The following is a 17076-nucleotide window of genomic DNA, read 5'->3' on the forward strand; positions in this document are numbered from 1 at the left end:
TAACGGCCGTCTGCATAAGTGCGCCAACCGCGGCGGTTTGGGGCCCGGTATCAAATCCAAATGCCATTTGCATATATCCCCATGACGATGTGAGGATTATGCCGCCTTTATCGCATTGATTGGGCGCTGCTTGCAATTGCGCCCCCGGTCGGCCATTTTCCTCGGACCATCCACCACGTTCATCATCTTGTTCAATTGGGCAATCTTTTGTATTTCAGATTAAACAAACAAGTAATCTAAAATGTCAAACACCGCACTTACTGATGACCAGGTATTTTTTTTTTTTTTGTTTTAATTGGCACGGCAAGCAATGGGCCAGTTGAAGCTAATCCAATTTTTTTTTTACTAGGTCGACACCGAGCTTAAGAAGTTGGTACAATTTATTAAGCAAGAAGCACTCGAGAAAGCTCGGGAGATTCAAATTAAGGTGAGCATATATCAATGACGGAATAGACTTTTCTCTCCCCGAGCGTGAAAGGGGAAATGAGGTTGCTGCTTCGAATAAGTTTACTAATTTCGGCCAGGCTGATGAAGAATTCGCAATCGAAAAGGCAAAGTTAGTCCGATCAGAGACTGCCACGATTGACAGCGTGTATGAACGCAAGACCAAGCAGGCATCGTTGGCGCAACAGATTACAAAGTCCAACATTACCAACAAGACCCGCCTGCGCGTGCTGGCCGCACGACAAGACGTGCTCGACGACGTGTTTGAAGAAGCCACCAACAAATTGGCTCATGTGGCTGAGGATGGGGACAAGTATTCTGCCTTGTTGAAAGATTTAATCTTGGAGGTAAATAATATATCCATGGCTTTTGCGCAATTGAATCATAATGATGCTGATTACAATCAAGGGCGCGTTTGTGCTTTTCGAAAAAGACATTAAAGTGGTTGCTCGTGAAGCTGATTACGATGCAATCAAGACCGTGATTCCAACCGTGCAGAAAGAATTCAAGTCTCAGGCAAAATTTGACGTTGCAATTACAATCAACGAATCCGAGCCATTACCAGCCGAGTCGTATGTTGAATTTTTTTTTTTTAATTATTTTGGTTTTGCAAAGACTAACAAATTATTTTATTTTATTTTTTTTTGATCAAGTGCCGGTGGTGTGATCGTTCAAGGCTCTGCGGGCAAGATCGTGGTCACAAACACGCTTGAAGAACGATTGAAGTTGTTAAATGAGGAATCGCTGCCTGCCATTAGGTATTCCATCTTTGGGTACGAAAAAAAAAAAATTGATCTAATTGATTTATGCTAACAAAAAAAAATAGTGAAAACCCCGGTCGTAAGTTCTTTGATTAAATATATATATATATATATATATATATAATAAAAAGGCTCTGGAATCAATTCATTTTGCATTAATTTTTTTTTTTTGCGTTTCATTTTTAAACAAATTTTTTTTTATTCTATTTTTTTTATATTTTTTTAACATGATTTTCTTATTACGGTAGTGGTTGTTGTTCTTTGTTGCCTTAAATTTAATGTTTTCATTTTTTTTTATTTTCTGTTTTTTGGTTTTGTGTCCTTCATGTATAGTGCAAATAGTAGTACATGTAGTTTATAATAACATTGTTTCATTATCTTGGAGATATGTTGCGTATTTTGGTTTTTAAAAATTTCATGACGATTTCATTTCATTTACACTAACAAAAAAACAAAAACCCATAATCCACAACGCAATTGAAAACCAGTTGACAACTTGGCCAATACAACCGGTCATAATCAACCGGGGGTTTCACCATATCAAGAAAAAAAAATGAATAGCTATAGTTAGTAGTTTTAAAAACTTGTTTAAAAAATTAACCCCATTTCCCTCAAGTCATAAAGTTTGTTTTTTAAAAAAAGCATACTATACACAATAATAAAAAAAAAAAAATGTCTATATGATTTTATATATATATATATTCATGCTTAAGCCATGAGTGCGGCTAACAATACCGCGATCGAACCTGCGGTTAAGGATGCGCCGACTAAGGTCGAACCCGAGTTCGTGGTGGCCACGACTGGTGCGGGAGAAGTCGATGAAGGTTTGGTCGTGACGGTGGAAGCCTTGGTTGACACCACAACTACAGAGGTTGCTAAACAAAAGATGATGATGTTAGTTTGATATGAATCAATAACGAGAGATGACGTATTTAATAGAAAAACGGGTTAAAACGTAAAAAAAAAAAAATAAAACAAAAAAAAAAGAGAAAGGGGAAAACATGCCGTTCGTTGAAGAGTAATGAGGCGTGTAGACCGCAGCGGTGGAAGTGTTGAAGGTAACAACAGGGGAGGCAAAGGAGGAGGAGAAAGTAGAAGAAAAAGTAGAGGAAGAAGATGATGATGATGATGAAGATAAAGAATAAAAAGAAGAAGAAGATGGAGAAAAAGACGAAGAAAAAGAGGAAAAAGAAGAAGAAGGAACAACGGTACTACCTATGGTGGAGAAAGAAGATGCGGACGAAGAAGCTTCAGCAGAGGTGGCCGTGTTGGAAATTGCCGAAGCTTCAGAAGTGACCTCATCAAATGACAAAGAAAAAGAAGAAGAAGAAGAAGAAGAAGAAGAAGGTGATGGTGAAGTAACTGTGGTTGGCTCAGCAGATGAGGATTCAAACAATGATGTGGTAGGGTCAATAGTCGAACTGGAATCGTCGGCGGAAGACGATGATGCAGAGGAAGATGTTGTAGGTTCAGACGACGACGACGACGACGATGAAGAAGAAGAAGAAGAAAAAGAAGAAGAAGAAGAAGAAGAAGAAGAAGAAGAGGGTACGGTAGAAGAGGACGACGCCACGGAAGACGACGGCGACAATGAAGAAACGTCGACATTAAAAGAACTGCAGGTCGACTTAAAGTCTGAGTATGCAGTATCGGCATCGCCGTTGGGGCAAATGCTATTAAGAGACTGCTGCACTGCCGAGGCATCATTCTTGCAAACTGATAAATCATAAACATATTAGCATATCCAACCGGGAACAAAGAAAAGTGACAATTGGACAGCATACGGCAACTGATGGATGCAATGCTGTCACAAGATGACTGTTGCTGCACGGCATTAATTGAAGCCAAAAGACAAGCCTAAAAAAAACAAAAAAATCACAAACGAGCAGGGTTAGCACTTCTAGCATGGAACCTCAACCGGAAGCCAGCTAAGCCAGCTTGGGATCTTAAATACCGGAGGCGTGGCAGAGGCAAAGCCGGCCATGACCGCTAAAACGGCAGCAAATGAAACGAGAGTGTTGGAATGCATTGAGCGCGTGGTCTATGAGTCTATGAGTAAGTCTATCTGGGGTGTGTATTCAATGAATGGATGGCGCCGAGGTCTTGTTTATATCTGAATTTTTGCCGGCCGATGGGGGATGGTAAGCCGTTACATCAGCAGATTCTAAAATTACCTCACTGGCCGGGTAACTTACCGAAGGGGGCGGCGGCAATGCACAACCGCAAAGGTGCTTGCGTGGTTGTGCCGAGTGCTGCGCTGCGGTTTAAGGTTCGAGTTAGCGAAAAAGTCGGCTGGCGGCCGCAACCACGCTGGCCTCCTGGCCTGTCTATATATTGCTGCGTCCGTCCGCTCGGCCCCTGCTGCTCTTTCGTTCTCTCCGTGTACTCTCTCTTTAATTCATTCGTTTATTTATTGCAATGGCTGCTACCTTGGATTCCCTGCCGTCCGGCGCCGTGACCCCGGCTAACGAGCGCCTGTCAAGGCCGCTTGACTCCATCGACATTCCGCACAAGCAGGTCAAGAAGATTTGCTGCATCGGCGCTGGCTACGTCGGTACGTGTTCGCTTCCGTGCACGCGTGTTCTTTCATTATGGCTAACATTTTGCAACTAGGCGGCCCCACCTGCGCGGTTATCGCATACAGGTCCCCGCATGTCCAGGTCACGATTGTCGACCTGAACCAAGCCCGCATTGACGCCTGGAATTCGGACGAACTGCCAATTTACGAGCCCGGCCTGGACGAGGTTGTGAAGTCCGTGCGCGGCAAAAACTTGTTTTTCTCTACCGACGTTGACACTGCGATCAAGGAGGCCGACCTCATCTTTGTGTCCGTCAACACGCCGACGAAGAAGACCGGCGTTGGTGCTGGATACGCTGCGGATTTGGGTTACGTCGAGAGTGCGACCCGGCACATTGCCAAGGTGTCCACGTCCGACAAGATCGTGGTTGAAAAATCCACCGTGCCGTGCCGTACTGCTTCGTCCATGAGAAAGATTTTGGACGCCAACGGCAAGCCCGGCGCCAGGTTCGACATCTTGTCCAACCCGGAATTTTTGGCTGAAGGTACCGCGATCAGGGACTTGCTCAATCCCGATCGCGTGCTCATTGGCTCGCTCGATACCGAGCACGGCCGTGCTGCTGCCGCCTCATTGGCTGACGTGTATGCCAATTGGGTGCCCAGAAAGCAAGTCATCACCATGAACTTGTGGTCTTCCGAACTGTCCAAGCTTGCCGCAAACGCCTTGCTTGCGCAACGGATTTCTTCCATTAACGCCTTGTCGGCCATTTGTGAGGCCACCGGTGCCGACGTTGACGAGGTTTCTTACGCGGTCGGCTTGGATTCGCGTATCGGGCCGAAATTTTTGAAAGCATCCGTCGGCTTTGGTGGTTCTTGCTTTCAAAAGGACATTCTCAACCTCGTGTACTTGTCCGAGTCCCTGCACTTGCCTGACGTGGCCGCATATTGGCGCCAGGTCGTGGACATGAACGAGCATCAAAAGCGCAGGTTTACTCAGCGTATTATCAAGTCATTGTTCAACACCTTGACCGGCAAGAAATTGGCCGTGTTGGGTTTCGCGTTCAAGAAAGATACTGGTGACACTCGTGAATCGGCTGCCATCACGTTGATCAAGTACTTCCGTCAGGAGCAAGCCAAGATTTCGATTTATGATCCCAAGGTTGAGGAATCCCAGATTTGGTATGACCTGGCAGAACCTGGCGTGGTTGATGACGTTACCGCGTTAAAGAAGCAGGTCACGATCGCGTCGTCTGCGTACGAGGCTGCAGATGATGCTGACGCGGTTATCGTGGTCACCGAATGGGACGAATTCCGAGATACTCAACTTGATTATGAAAAAATTTATCAAAAAGTTAAAAAGCCGGCATTTATTTTCGATGGCAGGTTGATTCTTAATCAAAAGAAGCTTGAAAAAATTGGTTTCAAGGTTGAGGTCATTGGCCGCAGCCGGGCTGATGAATCGTTTGAATAAGCTCTTTTTTTTCCCTTTCTTTCATACCTATTTCATTATCTAATTTTTAACTTTTTTTTTCATGTACAATTTTGTTATTATCATTATCATAGTTTTCTTTTTTTCTTTTCTTTTTTTTTTCATTTGATCATAGAAACGGGTGACATTTTTATATTTAATCTCTTTTTTATCTTTTTTGTGTTAATGGAGTAAATGTATTACTGTTGGTTTTTTTCTTCTTGGTTTTATACAATATACATTGTTTTCATCTCTTAAAATAACTATGTAATTCAATAAGCGTTCAGATTGGGCACCCTTCAAGGCGACTACTAAGCTGAGCAAACATTGATATAGTGGTTCCTCTTACACAATGTTGCATTCACTAGCAATGTTATTGAAAAAGTTTTTTTTTTTTTTTACATTGAATCACAACAAGGTACCGTTTAAAAAAAATCTTAAATTTTGCAAAGTAAAGTAATATTTGAAACAAGAATACAAATAGAGAATTAAAAAAAAAGAAAAAAAAAAAGAAAAACAACGTAAGAATAATAAAGTCACAATGAAATTATTTATTTTTTTTTTTTTTACGCGGCCACCGTGCCTGCGACTAATCGTAATCCGGATGCTGGCGCACCCACGGCCGAAACTTTAGAGATCCGGCACACTTTTCCCTTAAATTCGGGCAAGTACTTGGCCTGCGTGAACGGGTCCTGCACGAACGATTGGCCGGCATAGATTGGCACGTGAGATCCGGCGCAGATGTCAAACTCGGCATATTGATCGTAATCGATCCTGATCGCGTCCGTGCCGATCGATTCAGCCTTGGCCTTAACCTTGCGGGCCTGATCAATCTTGGGTCCGGACGATGACGCGGGGAAGAGTTCCAAATACCGGCTGGCGAATAAGGCCGCGGACGCAAAATTCTTGTGCTTGAACGATTGCGTCATGGCAACTTGCAACGCGTTGTGAACGTGCACGGATTGCAACTTGGCCTTGGTGAAATATGCTGCCAATTCGAGGTTACGCTTCACGTCAGATTCTGGTAACGACCGACGTTCCAATTCGATCGATAATCCCAAAATGTATTCCCTGGCAATCTCAATCAATTGTTGTGCCTCATCTGCGTCTGATTTGGATTCAACCGCGGAAACCAAAACGTCGTACAAAATGTTTCTAAACTTTGTCACCGCGTCTTGCAACTTGTTTGTGCGCACGAGCTTGTACGCGTCTTGCAAATCCGTTGCTGACACGTGCGCCAGCGTGCGCGCAATCACGGGCAGCCACTGGCGCGACTCCGTGCCGGCCTTGGTCCGCCGCACGTACGTGGTTAGCGCCGGCAGGCCCTCGTTCGCGGGCAAGTACACCTTGCTGGCTTGGTAGACTTCCAAAAATCGGGCCTTTAACGGCGCAAAGTTGACGATGCCGACTTGCCTGTTTAATAATTGCATCGCACTATCGAACGAACCCGCAGCAACGTGGTCGGCCGCAACTGGCGAGTTGCGAACCCAGAGGTCTGCCTCAGAAGTGCCGCTGGCAGCCGTGAAATCGGTCTCACCCGATCCATCAACACCACCAACACCACTGCCACTGCCGCCGTCATTAGCTTCATCGTTTACGTCCAAAAATTCTTCATCAAGATCCCATCCGGCACCGTCTTCTTCATCAAGATCGTCATGATCTTGCCTTGGTGCGAACTCACTTTGCACGTCTTCCGTAACTTCATCATCAGCAAACCCTCCAAATCCAGAAGAACTCTTGACCACGTCGACCTTATCCTCCAGTGATAAACTTTCAACTTGCCCGGATAATACTTTTTCGAAAAATGTAGGCTCCTTGGCTTGCAATGGCACCTTGGATTTAAAAGTTTCAACTTTAACTTCAGGGATGGCAAGCGCAGGTCCAAGCTCGGGCACCCGAACCTGATCTTCCGTTAATCCGGCCGATTCTAAAATCTCTTGCGCAAGTTCTTCCAAGCCGTTGGCCTTGGCAGTCGTGTACGCCAACGCCGGCAGGTCAACATCTCTCAACACCTGAATTCGTTCTTCCAAGTTATTCAAAAACAATGAGTTTTGAAACTTTGCCTTGTAATCACTTCGATGATCTGCAATCTTGGACATGCGTTCCAATTTTGACTTGTCGCCAGTGATCAAGTACAAAAACGAAAGCTTATCAAAATTACGCAATTTTTGGTAAGCAAGTTCCACAATCTCATGATTTCCCTGACCTAATGCCTCGTTCGCAAGCGTCGTCCATAACTTGGACCGGTCTAATTCTTTTGCCATCTCAAGCGCAACGTCAAGCTTGCCACATTCAATGGCCAGATCAAATCTGGTTTGTGGATCTTGAACGAACTGTAAAGCAATCTATAACCAAAAAAATTAACTTTACCAGCAATTTAAAAAAAAAAAAAAATTACACGTTTTTTAAAAACTTACCTCTGGGAATCCCTTCTTTTGCAGGTATGAAATAATGCTTTGCCCAACAAGGTTCGAATTCTTAATAATGCGCAACATTTCTTCATAATTTTTGCTCACGAGTGCCTTTTTAAATCTAAACTCGGTCGGATCGATTTGCAATTTCAAAACCTTGCCGCTGCGATCGAGACTGTACACGATCGGTCCCTTAATCTTGATCAAGTACAAGGTTGATTCAAGAGTCTTGATAATACCGTTATCACCATTTAGCAACGTGTACTTGATGTGATTTAACGTGGAGTATACCAACACTCCGGAGTCATCCCAAGTGGCGCTCTTGATGCGAATAGTCTCATGCAGCGACGTGACCAGTTCAAGCGTCTTGGTCGCGACCGTGATGGTATGTTTGCCAAGAAGCGCAACATGCAAGCCGTCGTTAGACCAGGTAGCATATTTAACACCGGAAGCTGACAGCTCGGCAAGCGTCTTGTTTTGATGAATGTCATACAACACGACAGACGATTGCGCAAACAGTAACAAGCATCCGGTGCCACCATAATGAATATCATTGATCTGAAGTGGCGACTTGATCGTCTTTGTCGTGGCGTTAGATAAATCCTTAACTTCAATAGTTTGTGACGACTTGGTAAACACGGCGAACCTGTTGCGCGCAATGAACACGGCCGAGTTACCGGTGCCACGCTTGGCATCGGTTGGTTCGACCGCACCGGTGGCATCCCTTGGCAATCGAATAAGTTCATAAATTCCATTATCGGTAGGGGATGTGACCAAGATAGCCCGCTCAGCTGGATTGTATGACAAGCTTCTCGGTGGCGTCCAAGGATTGCCCAATTTCTTCAACGACAACAACGGCAAGCTTTCCGCATTCTTGCCAAAATCATAAGCTCTTAATTGCTTTTCCTTGTTGATATAAAACAACACGTTTTGGTAGACCGAACTGGCTGGCCTTTCCCGTTCAAGCTTAAACACCATCACGCCGCTGTCATGACCGGCAGCAAACAGGTTGATCTCCGGATGAGCAGCGATTACCCAGAATCGATCGGATTCACGTCTAAAGCTCTGCACGCTCGTGCGCTTGTTTAAATCCCAAGTACGAATTGTCTTGTCTTCGCCCACGGAGATGATGAGATCTTGATGCGGATGGAAAAGACAACCGGTGACGTTATTAAAATGACCACGGCAGGTGTCAACTTCCCAAGCCTTGGTCTCACTCATGCGCCACAACTTGACCATTCTGTCATCCGAAGCAGAAATAATAAGCGGCAATGTCGGATGGAACGCGACCCAATTGACACCTCGGTCGTGACCTTCAAGCACGTACTTGACAACTGCGTCCGTGTTACCAAACATGTCACCTTGATTCGAATTCGATCTAGAAATCTGATCCTCAAAACCGACGGAGGTTGGCGCCGAATGCTTCTTGCGCAGGCCAGAAATGTCCCAAACCCGGACGGTTTGATCCAACGATGCTGACACGATCAAGTCCTCCTTGGGATGAAATTGTGCACACATGGTGTAATGATTATGTCCGGTAAGGCATGCAATTTGAGACCTGTTCTGCCAATTCCAAATTCTGATTGTTTGATCATCAGATGATGAGATAATCCACGGCAACTCATGATGAAAAAACACGGTGCGAACATAATCCAAGTGACCTACAATTCCAATGTTCTAGTTAGAATTCGAAATCAAATATGCCAAAAAAAAAAAAAAAAAACCCAATCAAGACTCACCTGTCAATGTGAAAAGGCACCTTCGGGTCTGCAATGACCATACTTTAATTTTGTAATCATCACCACCAGAGACAAACAACGGTTGAGTCTTGTGAAAGTCCACGCCACGAACAGGTCCATCATGTTCTTCGAACCGATCAATCAACGTGCCCATTCGATAATCCCATAATTGAATGGTTGACGAATGAAGCGAAACAAGAATCCATGGTCTATATTCCTCGCACACCTCTAATCAGCTGAAAAGAACATACAAGATAGAGAGAGAAAAAAAAAGGGCAGCAAAACTTACCGTTTCGGGTGGAAAGCAATTCCTTTCGCGCGAGACGACTTGGACTCAAACTAAAACACAAAATAAAAAAAAAAAGATTGATAAGTATAAAGACTTAAAAAAAAAAAAATTAATCAAGGAGTCGTGAAAGATTAATGGACCACAGGGCCAGTCGCGATCGAGCAAGTGCATAATTTCTTATCCATCCACAGTTGAAAAATTGTCAACTGAGAATCAATGCAGTTTGTCTAGTTTAAAGAATACAAATTCTAAAAAACATGACTGAAAAAAGTCTCGATTTACAGGAATTGACTGCAGTATCGGGACCTTGCCGCTTCCTCAAGTCAAGGGCACCTCATGGCGACATTCGGTTTCCCAAACAAAAGTAAAAAAAACCATAATCTGACACGACAAAAAACAAAAAAAAAATTCCAAAGCCTACCTTCGTTAGCATTTGCATTGTTGTGCTAGTAACTGGACAACAAAGAAAGGTTTAGGCGCGAAATTTGGGATGAAGTATAGAGGGGTTGGAGAGTTTCGGCTTCGTCGCTCACAACAACGGCGCGGCCACGCTGCCACGGTTCACAACCAAGCAACGTTTACAGACTTTCCGTCTACAGATCCTTTGTTCTTGAGCAAGCAGTCAATTTTAAAGTGAATATATTGGCATATTTTTTTTTAATTCAAAATCACTACAATAAATCTAAAATTTTGAACACGTACCATGTTAGTAGGCAACTAACTGCTGCTTTTTCCATCCAAGCGGCCCCGATGAAGTTTACCCGGCTGAAACTCCTATATCGTAACCAGTCAAAAACATATCCAAGCTTGCAATTTGTTTGTTATTTCAAGCTTTAATAGTAATATTCTCTAGTTGTTGCCATCTGACTTTTAGTATTTATACAAGTACAGGTAACTATTTGTATTTTAATAATCTGAAATCCATATCCATATTGTTTTTGGGTGACGCGAAGTCAGGTTGCCTTAAATATAACCGAAATGTTTTAACTAAAACAGAATAATTCTTGATCTACATATTTTATGTTCGACTTGGCCATGACCATGTTACGTATAAGCATATTGTGGTTCTCAAAAATGTAGTTCTTTGTCAATATGAACATTGTCTGGTCTCGTTCATGTTAGCGCGTGCCCCAAGCTTCAACCCGGTCTCATTTTGTTAATAACGCTATTTGTGCCAATGCCAATGCCAATGCCAATGCCGATTCAATCAAACCAAGTAATTGGTTTCTAATAGAAAAATTTCATCATTCGGCTTGTCGATAATTCATTTACATTATTACGTGGTCTTTTTGGCAAATTGACGAATCATGCCGCCAGGTTATCGTTTGCATTTTAACAGACCGTCAATGACCGCGGCGGGCATGCTACTTTTGCATGCCATCTTTGCATGCCTTGCAGTAGTAGCTTACGCTGCACCTACCAGCATTCAAGTCAAGTTGAACGTACCGTGGAGTGACACCTCACCTTATTTAATAGAAATCGTGTAAGCAACATTGTGTTAGTTCATATCATTGAAATCAAATTATGCCAACCTTTCTTTAGCGAGACCATAGCTGACGAAATCCCGACTGCTTATTTCCCGCTTCTCACTCACCTTCTTGATTTCTCGTATGCAGCAATTGATGATCCAGATGCGAAACCTTTAACTCATCAGACCTTATATGACGAGGCCCTGCTGCATTCTAAACAGCAAGGGTTTCTGCCAGAGACTGGCCAAGTAATTGACTGGGTAAACCTAAAATTGAGCTCCCGAACAGCTGCTCCTCGAATTCAAGCCTATTATCAGTATTATAATGCGACAGTTTATCCTAAATTTGAGGCAGCACTTGCCAATTGCAATCATCAATCTTGGTATTTGTTCAACGGGCAGGTAAGCTGTGATCCGTCATCGATCTTTGCCCTGCGAACTTCTTCTTCTTCTTCTTCTTCTTCTTCTTCTTCTTCTAGTGTTAAAACTCCTGAAATTCTGCCGTTTGACAAGATTATATCTACTAATCCGGACTCACCTTACGCGATTTTATATGCGGATATTACGGGTGCAAATTTTTTTTCATTCTACTACGCTCTTGTGGCGGAGGCTCAAAACGGAAAACTGAGGCTAATCTTACGATATAAGCCCTCGACTGACAAACATGAAGATCAGTATTTATTCCCAGATAGGCCACATGGACTTACAGGCTATGGCGTGGAGCTGGCGCTTAAGCGCACGGATTACATTGTAATTGATGATAGAGATCACAGCCAGGTTTCAGATCAAGCTCCTGAGTTGCAAGATGTGCCCGTGGACACTGTTTTTTCACATGATGCCATTTTTGAATCAGCAAATGACCAAACGATTCAGCCCGTGAAAGAGACTGAATTAGAAGATTTGGGATTGAAAACAGCAGGATTCATACTTCAGAGAAAAGATTCAAATGATGCCATTGATATCTTACTAAAGTTGCTTCAAAATTTCCCTAAATATGCTTCTTCGATTACAGCGTTGAATCCCAATATTAAGAACCTACAAGCTGAGATTGCTTCCAATTTGCAATCATCGTCAAATTTGCGCTCGGCCCGCTTGGGATTTGGTGATAATGCCGTGTTTGTTAATGGTGCCAGGCTGGATGGTGCGCAAAGTAAGGATTTGTATTCCGTACTAGATATCCTTGATCGGGAAAGGAAACTTGTTAACGATCTCGAGTATCTCCACCTGAACTCAAGTCAAGCCGCTGAGTTTATATCAGGATCGATAGTTACTGCCAAGCAGGAAATATCAGTCGATGCTAGGTTTGATTATCGTACTCTGCCCTATGCAGTTGAACCTATCGCATGGTTAAATGATCTTGAAAACGATAAAAGATACAAATCGTTTAGCGGAAGAATAAGAACAATTTTGAACCCTTATTATCCGGGCCAATTTCATCAACTTCGAAAGAATCTTTATTCCATCATTATTCCCATAGATCTTAGCTCACCTCAAGATTTGTACATTGTGGTCAAGCATATTGCGCCCATAATACAACAAGGTGTGCCTATCAGGTTTGGATTAGTTCCATTTGTTGAAACTGAAACTCAGAGGCAGCAAGCGATTTTATTTTATCATCTGTATTACAACTACGGCTTGTCTGCTGCTATTGGATTTTTAGAAGAGTCATTAAGCTATGACGGCGAACCGTCGAAGCAAGTCTTTGAACAAGTCAAGTCAAAATATATTCCGAAAAAGAACGCAAAGTCATTAACTGAACAGGCCGGTGTTGATGAGTTTACGGCAAAAATAAAGGCTGCTCAAAATTTTGTAACCAGGTTTGACATTTCATACAAAAAGCCGGTCGTATTAGCAAATGGTTACATTGTGGCCAAGGATGATTCTTCATGGCTTCAAAATGCGGTGTTTAAACTTGATACTGATGTCGCCCCTCTTCAAGCATTAGTTAAAACTGGCGTGATTACTGACAATACTGATATCCAAGATGTTTTGCTTAAAACGGCATTAAAGAGCAGGAACAGATTAGTATTTCCTGATGACAGTCAGGGTCAAGAATTATTAGATCTGGTATCAATTCACAAGGTACATCATGCCTGCATCAACAGTCTTCCTCAAGTAACTGTGGTTTCTGATGCTGAAAGTTTGGATGACATTCATTCATCTTATGTGTCAATCATTGTGGCTGCAGATTTTGATTCACCAGCTGGTATTCAACAGTACAGAGAAATGCTACTTTTTCTTTCTTCACTAGAGCCCGGCGTGCAGACTCGAGTAAGGTTTTTGCATCAGCCAGGATTGGAAAAAAATACACCTTCACTGTCTTCATTGCTTTATTTACTTTCTAGCAATAGAGTGCTGTCTAAAATATCAGCAAAAGAGTTATATGCTGCCACGATTGACATTACTGCTGATGTTGATTTTGCTAAATTGCCTGAGATAGAAGCCTTATCAAGGATTCAATTAGATGGACGGCAAGAAGGCTGGGCATTGCCAGATAATGTAGCGGCTTTAAAATATTGGAACTCGGTGGCTTTATTGGCAAAGACATTGAAATTACCAACGGGAGGGACTTTCATCGCTGTGAATAACAGAGTATGTTATTAAGAATAATTTGGGATTTTATTATACTGATTTTTTTAATAGGCTATTAGATTGTCATCAACTGAGTTTTTGAACAAGGATGACATTGACGCTTTATTTCACTACGAAAATACAGTTAGGGTTATCCCTGTCACTGAAGCTGTTAAAGATCTCAAACTCTTAGAAATATCAGATTTGAGTGTGGATGCTATCGATTTCGTTTCGCTTTTGACTAGTGTCTCTACTGCTAGTGATGATTTGGACGTTTCCGGGGGCTTTTTTATAAGTAATCAAAAGAGGAACAACAACATCAACCGGTTTTCTCATGAAGATTCTTCGTTTGATTTTGGAGGTGACTTTGAATTAGCATCTTTAAAGATCGTTGCTCTTGTTAATCCGGCAAGTGAGTTTGCACAAAAATGGGTGCCCATTTTGAAAATTTTATCCGAGATTGATGGCGTCGTGGTTCGATTGTTTTTGAACCCTTTGATTGCAGTAAAAGAATTACCAATTAAGCGGTTTTATAAGTATGACTTATTTTCGGTTCCTAGGTTTAACAATGATGGTTCTATTGTTGAGTCTGAAACCGTATTTTACGACATACCATCAGACGTGCTATTAACTCTTGGATTGGACGTGCCCGATGCATGGTTGGTGACGCCTCATGTGTCTAAGTATGATCTTGACAATCTGTTTCTTTCATCAGTTTTAGAGACCCAGGTCGACGTGGAATACCAGCTTGACCATATTTTAGTACAAGGGCATGTTCGTGACGTGACTCGAAACGGAAATCCACCTAGTGGGCTTCAACTGATACTGGGAAGTGATCAACGTCCTCATATAGTTGACACGATCGTTATGGCAAACTTGGGTTATACACAATTTAAAGCTGAGCCTGGTGTTTGGAAGTTGGGGTTAATGAGTGGCAAGTCTCGAGAGATTTATGGCCTTCAAAGTGCAGGTTCCTGGGGATTTATCCCTAAAGAAAATGATGTTGAAAACGTAAACGTTTATCTGACTACTTTTTCTGGTGCCACTATTTACCCTCGAGTGACTCGAAAAGCAGGACACGAATATGACTCTGTTCTTGGCGATCCTGAAGTTGAACTTACCACGGTTCAAAAGATTCAGAAAAAAATTGAAGATGCTCTTTCTTTTTTTTGGAGTAAGCGGGATGAAAAAAATACCGTGCAAGCAACAAAGCCTGGTCAAGCTGCGATCAATATCTTTTCAGTCGCTAGCGGACACTTGTATGAACGGTTTTTAAATATCATGTTTGTTAGTGTGATGCATCATACAAATCAAACAGTGAAATTTTGGCTTATTGATAATTTTCTATCTCCTTCATTTAAGGTATGCAAAGTGTTAAGTAACCAATTTAGTTGAAATATGCTAATGTATTTTTTTTTTTTCAGGAATTCTTACCTTTCATGGCTAAGGAGTACAAGTTCGAATATGAACTGGTTACTTACAAGTGGCCACATTGGTTGAGGGCACAAAAGGAGAAGCAACGAATAATTTGGGGTTACAAAATTTTATTTTTGGATGTTTTGTTTCCCGTAGATTTGGATAAAGTAATTTTTGTAGACGCAGATCAAATTGTTCGCACAGACTTGAAGGAATTGGTGGACTTGGACCTTCATGGTGCCCCGTATGGGTATACGCCAATGTGCGACTCAAGAAAAGAAATGGAAGGATTTAGGTTTTGGAAGCAAGGATATTGGAAGTCATTTTTGGGAGACAAGCCATATCACATCAGGTATGATAATTATTTTTGGTTAGATTGTACCTGGCTTTTTTTTCCCCGGCTGACGTTTACAGTGCGCTATATGTTATTAATCTGAAAAAGTTCAGAGAATTGGCAGCTGGTGATCGATTACGCCAACAATATCATCAATTATCTGCAGATCCTCAATCATTGTCTAATTTAGATCAAGATCTGCCGAACAACATGCAGTCACAGATTCCGATATACTCATTACCACAGGACTGGTTATGGTGCGAGACATGGTGCTCTGACGAAGCCTTAAAGACGGCCAAGACGATTGACTTGTGCAATAATCCATTGACAAAAGAACCTAAGCTCGATAGAGCAAGAAGACAAGTTCCTGAATGGACAGAGTATGATAACGAAATTGCGTCTTTTGCTAACCGGGTTAAGAGCGGTTCTAATGTTGTTGGCGGAGAAAAATTTGAAGACGTTCAAGTCACGACTACGTCGTACGAATCGACATCATCAGCATCAGGGAAGATTAAAGATGAATTGTAAATAATAATAATAATAACAATAACAATAACAATAATGATGATGATGATGATAAAAAAAAAGAAAGAAATGAAATTATTTTTAGATAAATTAGTCGTCGTGTGTATTTCTAGGTTTTACATCAATAACAGTGTCGCTGGCATTTCGCGAATAATCATCCCCATGTGTGATACCACTAATGGTCCATTCACCTTCAGGTGAGTCGATCACAATTTTTAACGACGACTCTTCGTCTTCCTCTTCTTGACCGACAGAAAATGATGACTTAATAATTGCAGTCACGTCGGCAACTTTAAGAGCGTCGGCACCTGATTTCTTACGCATCTCGTAAGTCATAATAGTAACAATTTCTGTCTGATTATTTTGTATCCTGTTCTCTCTGTCGATAGAAAGACACGGACCGAGAAGAAGCTTTCCCTTATCGCGAGCAGGATCGAGTCCGACTTGAAGGTACGCAAAATCACCATCTTCTGCGATAGCTGCACTAAGCCTTCTCTGAACAAGTTCGTTTAATTGAGAAACATCATGACGTCTAAGTTGAGCTCGACTGGTGTCTGTAGTGGCTTCGCTCACCATGGACTCCCAATATTTTCTAAACTCATCGGCACGGCGGTCAACTTTCCGCTTTTTAAACCATAGCCAGACCAAAACAGCCAAAGGCAGATAAAGTAATAACATTGGAAAAGCAATAAAAACAATAATAACGGCTGTTATGAAAAGTCCGGCAAAGATCTTAACTTGTGGTGGAATGAATGCAAAAATTGATGTCCGGTCCGGAAAAGGTTTGCGTGACGAAAAATTGCGAACTGGAGCTTGTTGAAAATTCATTAAACGACTTCTTTGCATAATATTCGCAGTAAACTGGCCGGGCTTGTTATTATGCATGCGTGGATGAGACCGAACCAGACTGCTGCCAGTGATTTGGCATCTGAGCATGAACTGACTGCCATACGTGATCGCGCGGGCGGAAATTGAAGACGGTGCTTTGAAAGAGCTGAGCACGGTCAAAGGTTTGCTCGCACGTAGCAAACACCTGCTCAAAGCAATCGCAGGGTACAATAGCATGATTTAGCTTGCAAAGTCAAAACTTTTATTGAATCCAATGTAAGAAGAATTCTACGTTAGCCATTGA

At 42.3% G+C, this 17076-nt stretch overlaps 6 protein-coding genes across 6 annotated transcripts; 3 read left to right on the top strand and 3 right to left on the bottom strand.

Annotated features, from left to right (window-relative positions):
- The first annotated feature begins 84 nt into the window (after positions 1–84).
- Positions 85–1589, top strand: V1514DRAFT_328130 (ATPase, V1/A1 complex, subunit E). Its single transcript, XM_066927113.1, has 6 exons — positions 85–271; positions 350–427; positions 525–791; positions 853–1016; positions 1098–1217; positions 1271–1589. Exons 1-6 carry the CDS (start codon positions 242–244, stop codon positions 1299–1301), a joined length of 690 nt encoding a protein of 229 aa, XP_066784397.1. The 5' UTR covers positions 85–241; the 3' UTR covers positions 1302–1589.
- A 10-nt stretch (positions 1590–1599) lies between these two features.
- Positions 1600–3493, bottom strand: V1514DRAFT_20204 (uncharacterized protein). Its single transcript, XM_066924674.1, has 6 exons — positions 3401–3493; positions 3160–3318; positions 2990–3062; positions 2421–2921; positions 1858–2080; positions 1600–1788 (listed from the first exon to the last, which is right to left on the bottom strand). The coding sequence occupies exons 2-5, from the start codon at positions 3232–3234 to the stop codon at positions 1914–1916; spliced, it is 816 nt and encodes a 271-aa protein (XP_066784398.1). The 5' UTR covers positions 3235–3318; positions 3401–3493; the 3' UTR covers positions 1600–1788; positions 1858–1913.
- A 45-nt stretch (positions 3494–3538) lies between these two features.
- V1514DRAFT_362498 (UDP-glucose/GDP-mannose dehydrogenase family, NAD binding domain-containing protein) lies at positions 3539–5677 on the top strand. The gene is made up of 2 exons (XM_066929739.1): positions 3539–3759; positions 3819–5677. Exons 1-2 carry the CDS (start codon positions 3624–3626, stop codon positions 5192–5194), a joined length of 1512 nt encoding a protein of 503 aa, XP_066784399.1. The 5' UTR covers positions 3539–3623; the 3' UTR covers positions 5195–5677.
- V1514DRAFT_328136 (coatomer WD associated region-domain-containing protein) lies at positions 5610–10286 on the bottom strand. Its single transcript, XM_066927114.1, has 5 exons — positions 10052–10286; positions 9631–9680; positions 9342–9550; positions 7609–9263; positions 5610–7536 (listed from the first exon to the last, which is right to left on the bottom strand). The coding sequence occupies exons 1-5, from the start codon at positions 10067–10069 to the stop codon at positions 5758–5760; spliced, it is 3711 nt and encodes a 1236-aa protein (XP_066784400.1). The 5' UTR covers positions 10070–10286; the 3' UTR covers positions 5610–5757.
- Positions 10287–10453: 167 nt separating this feature from the next.
- On the top strand, positions 10454–15950 carry V1514DRAFT_304664 (UDP-glucose:glycoprotein glucosyltransferase-domain-containing protein; the record flags this gene model as incomplete). Its single annotated transcript, XM_066925637.1, has 5 exons — positions 10454–11113; positions 11173–13690; positions 13742–15031; positions 15094–15437; positions 15500–15950. Exons 1-5 carry the CDS (start codon positions 10938–10940, stop codon positions 15945–15947), a joined length of 4776 nt encoding a protein of 1591 aa, XP_066784401.1. The 5' UTR covers positions 10454–10937.
- Positions 15921–17042, bottom strand: V1514DRAFT_328138 (uncharacterized protein). The gene has a single exon (XM_066927115.1). The coding sequence runs from the start codon at positions 17007–17009 to the stop codon at positions 16035–16037; it is 975 nt and encodes a 324-aa protein (XP_066784402.1). The 5' UTR covers positions 17010–17042; the 3' UTR covers positions 15921–16034.
- Between the last annotated feature and the right edge of the window lie 34 nt (positions 17043–17076).

Source organism: Lipomyces japonicus, assembly GCF_038497905.1.
Source record: "Lipomyces japonicus strain CBS 7319 unplaced genomic scaffold V1514scaffold_11, whole genome shotgun sequence".
Classification (NCBI taxonomy): Eukaryota; Fungi; Ascomycota; class Lipomycetes; order Lipomycetales; family Lipomycetaceae; genus Lipomyces; species Lipomyces japonicus.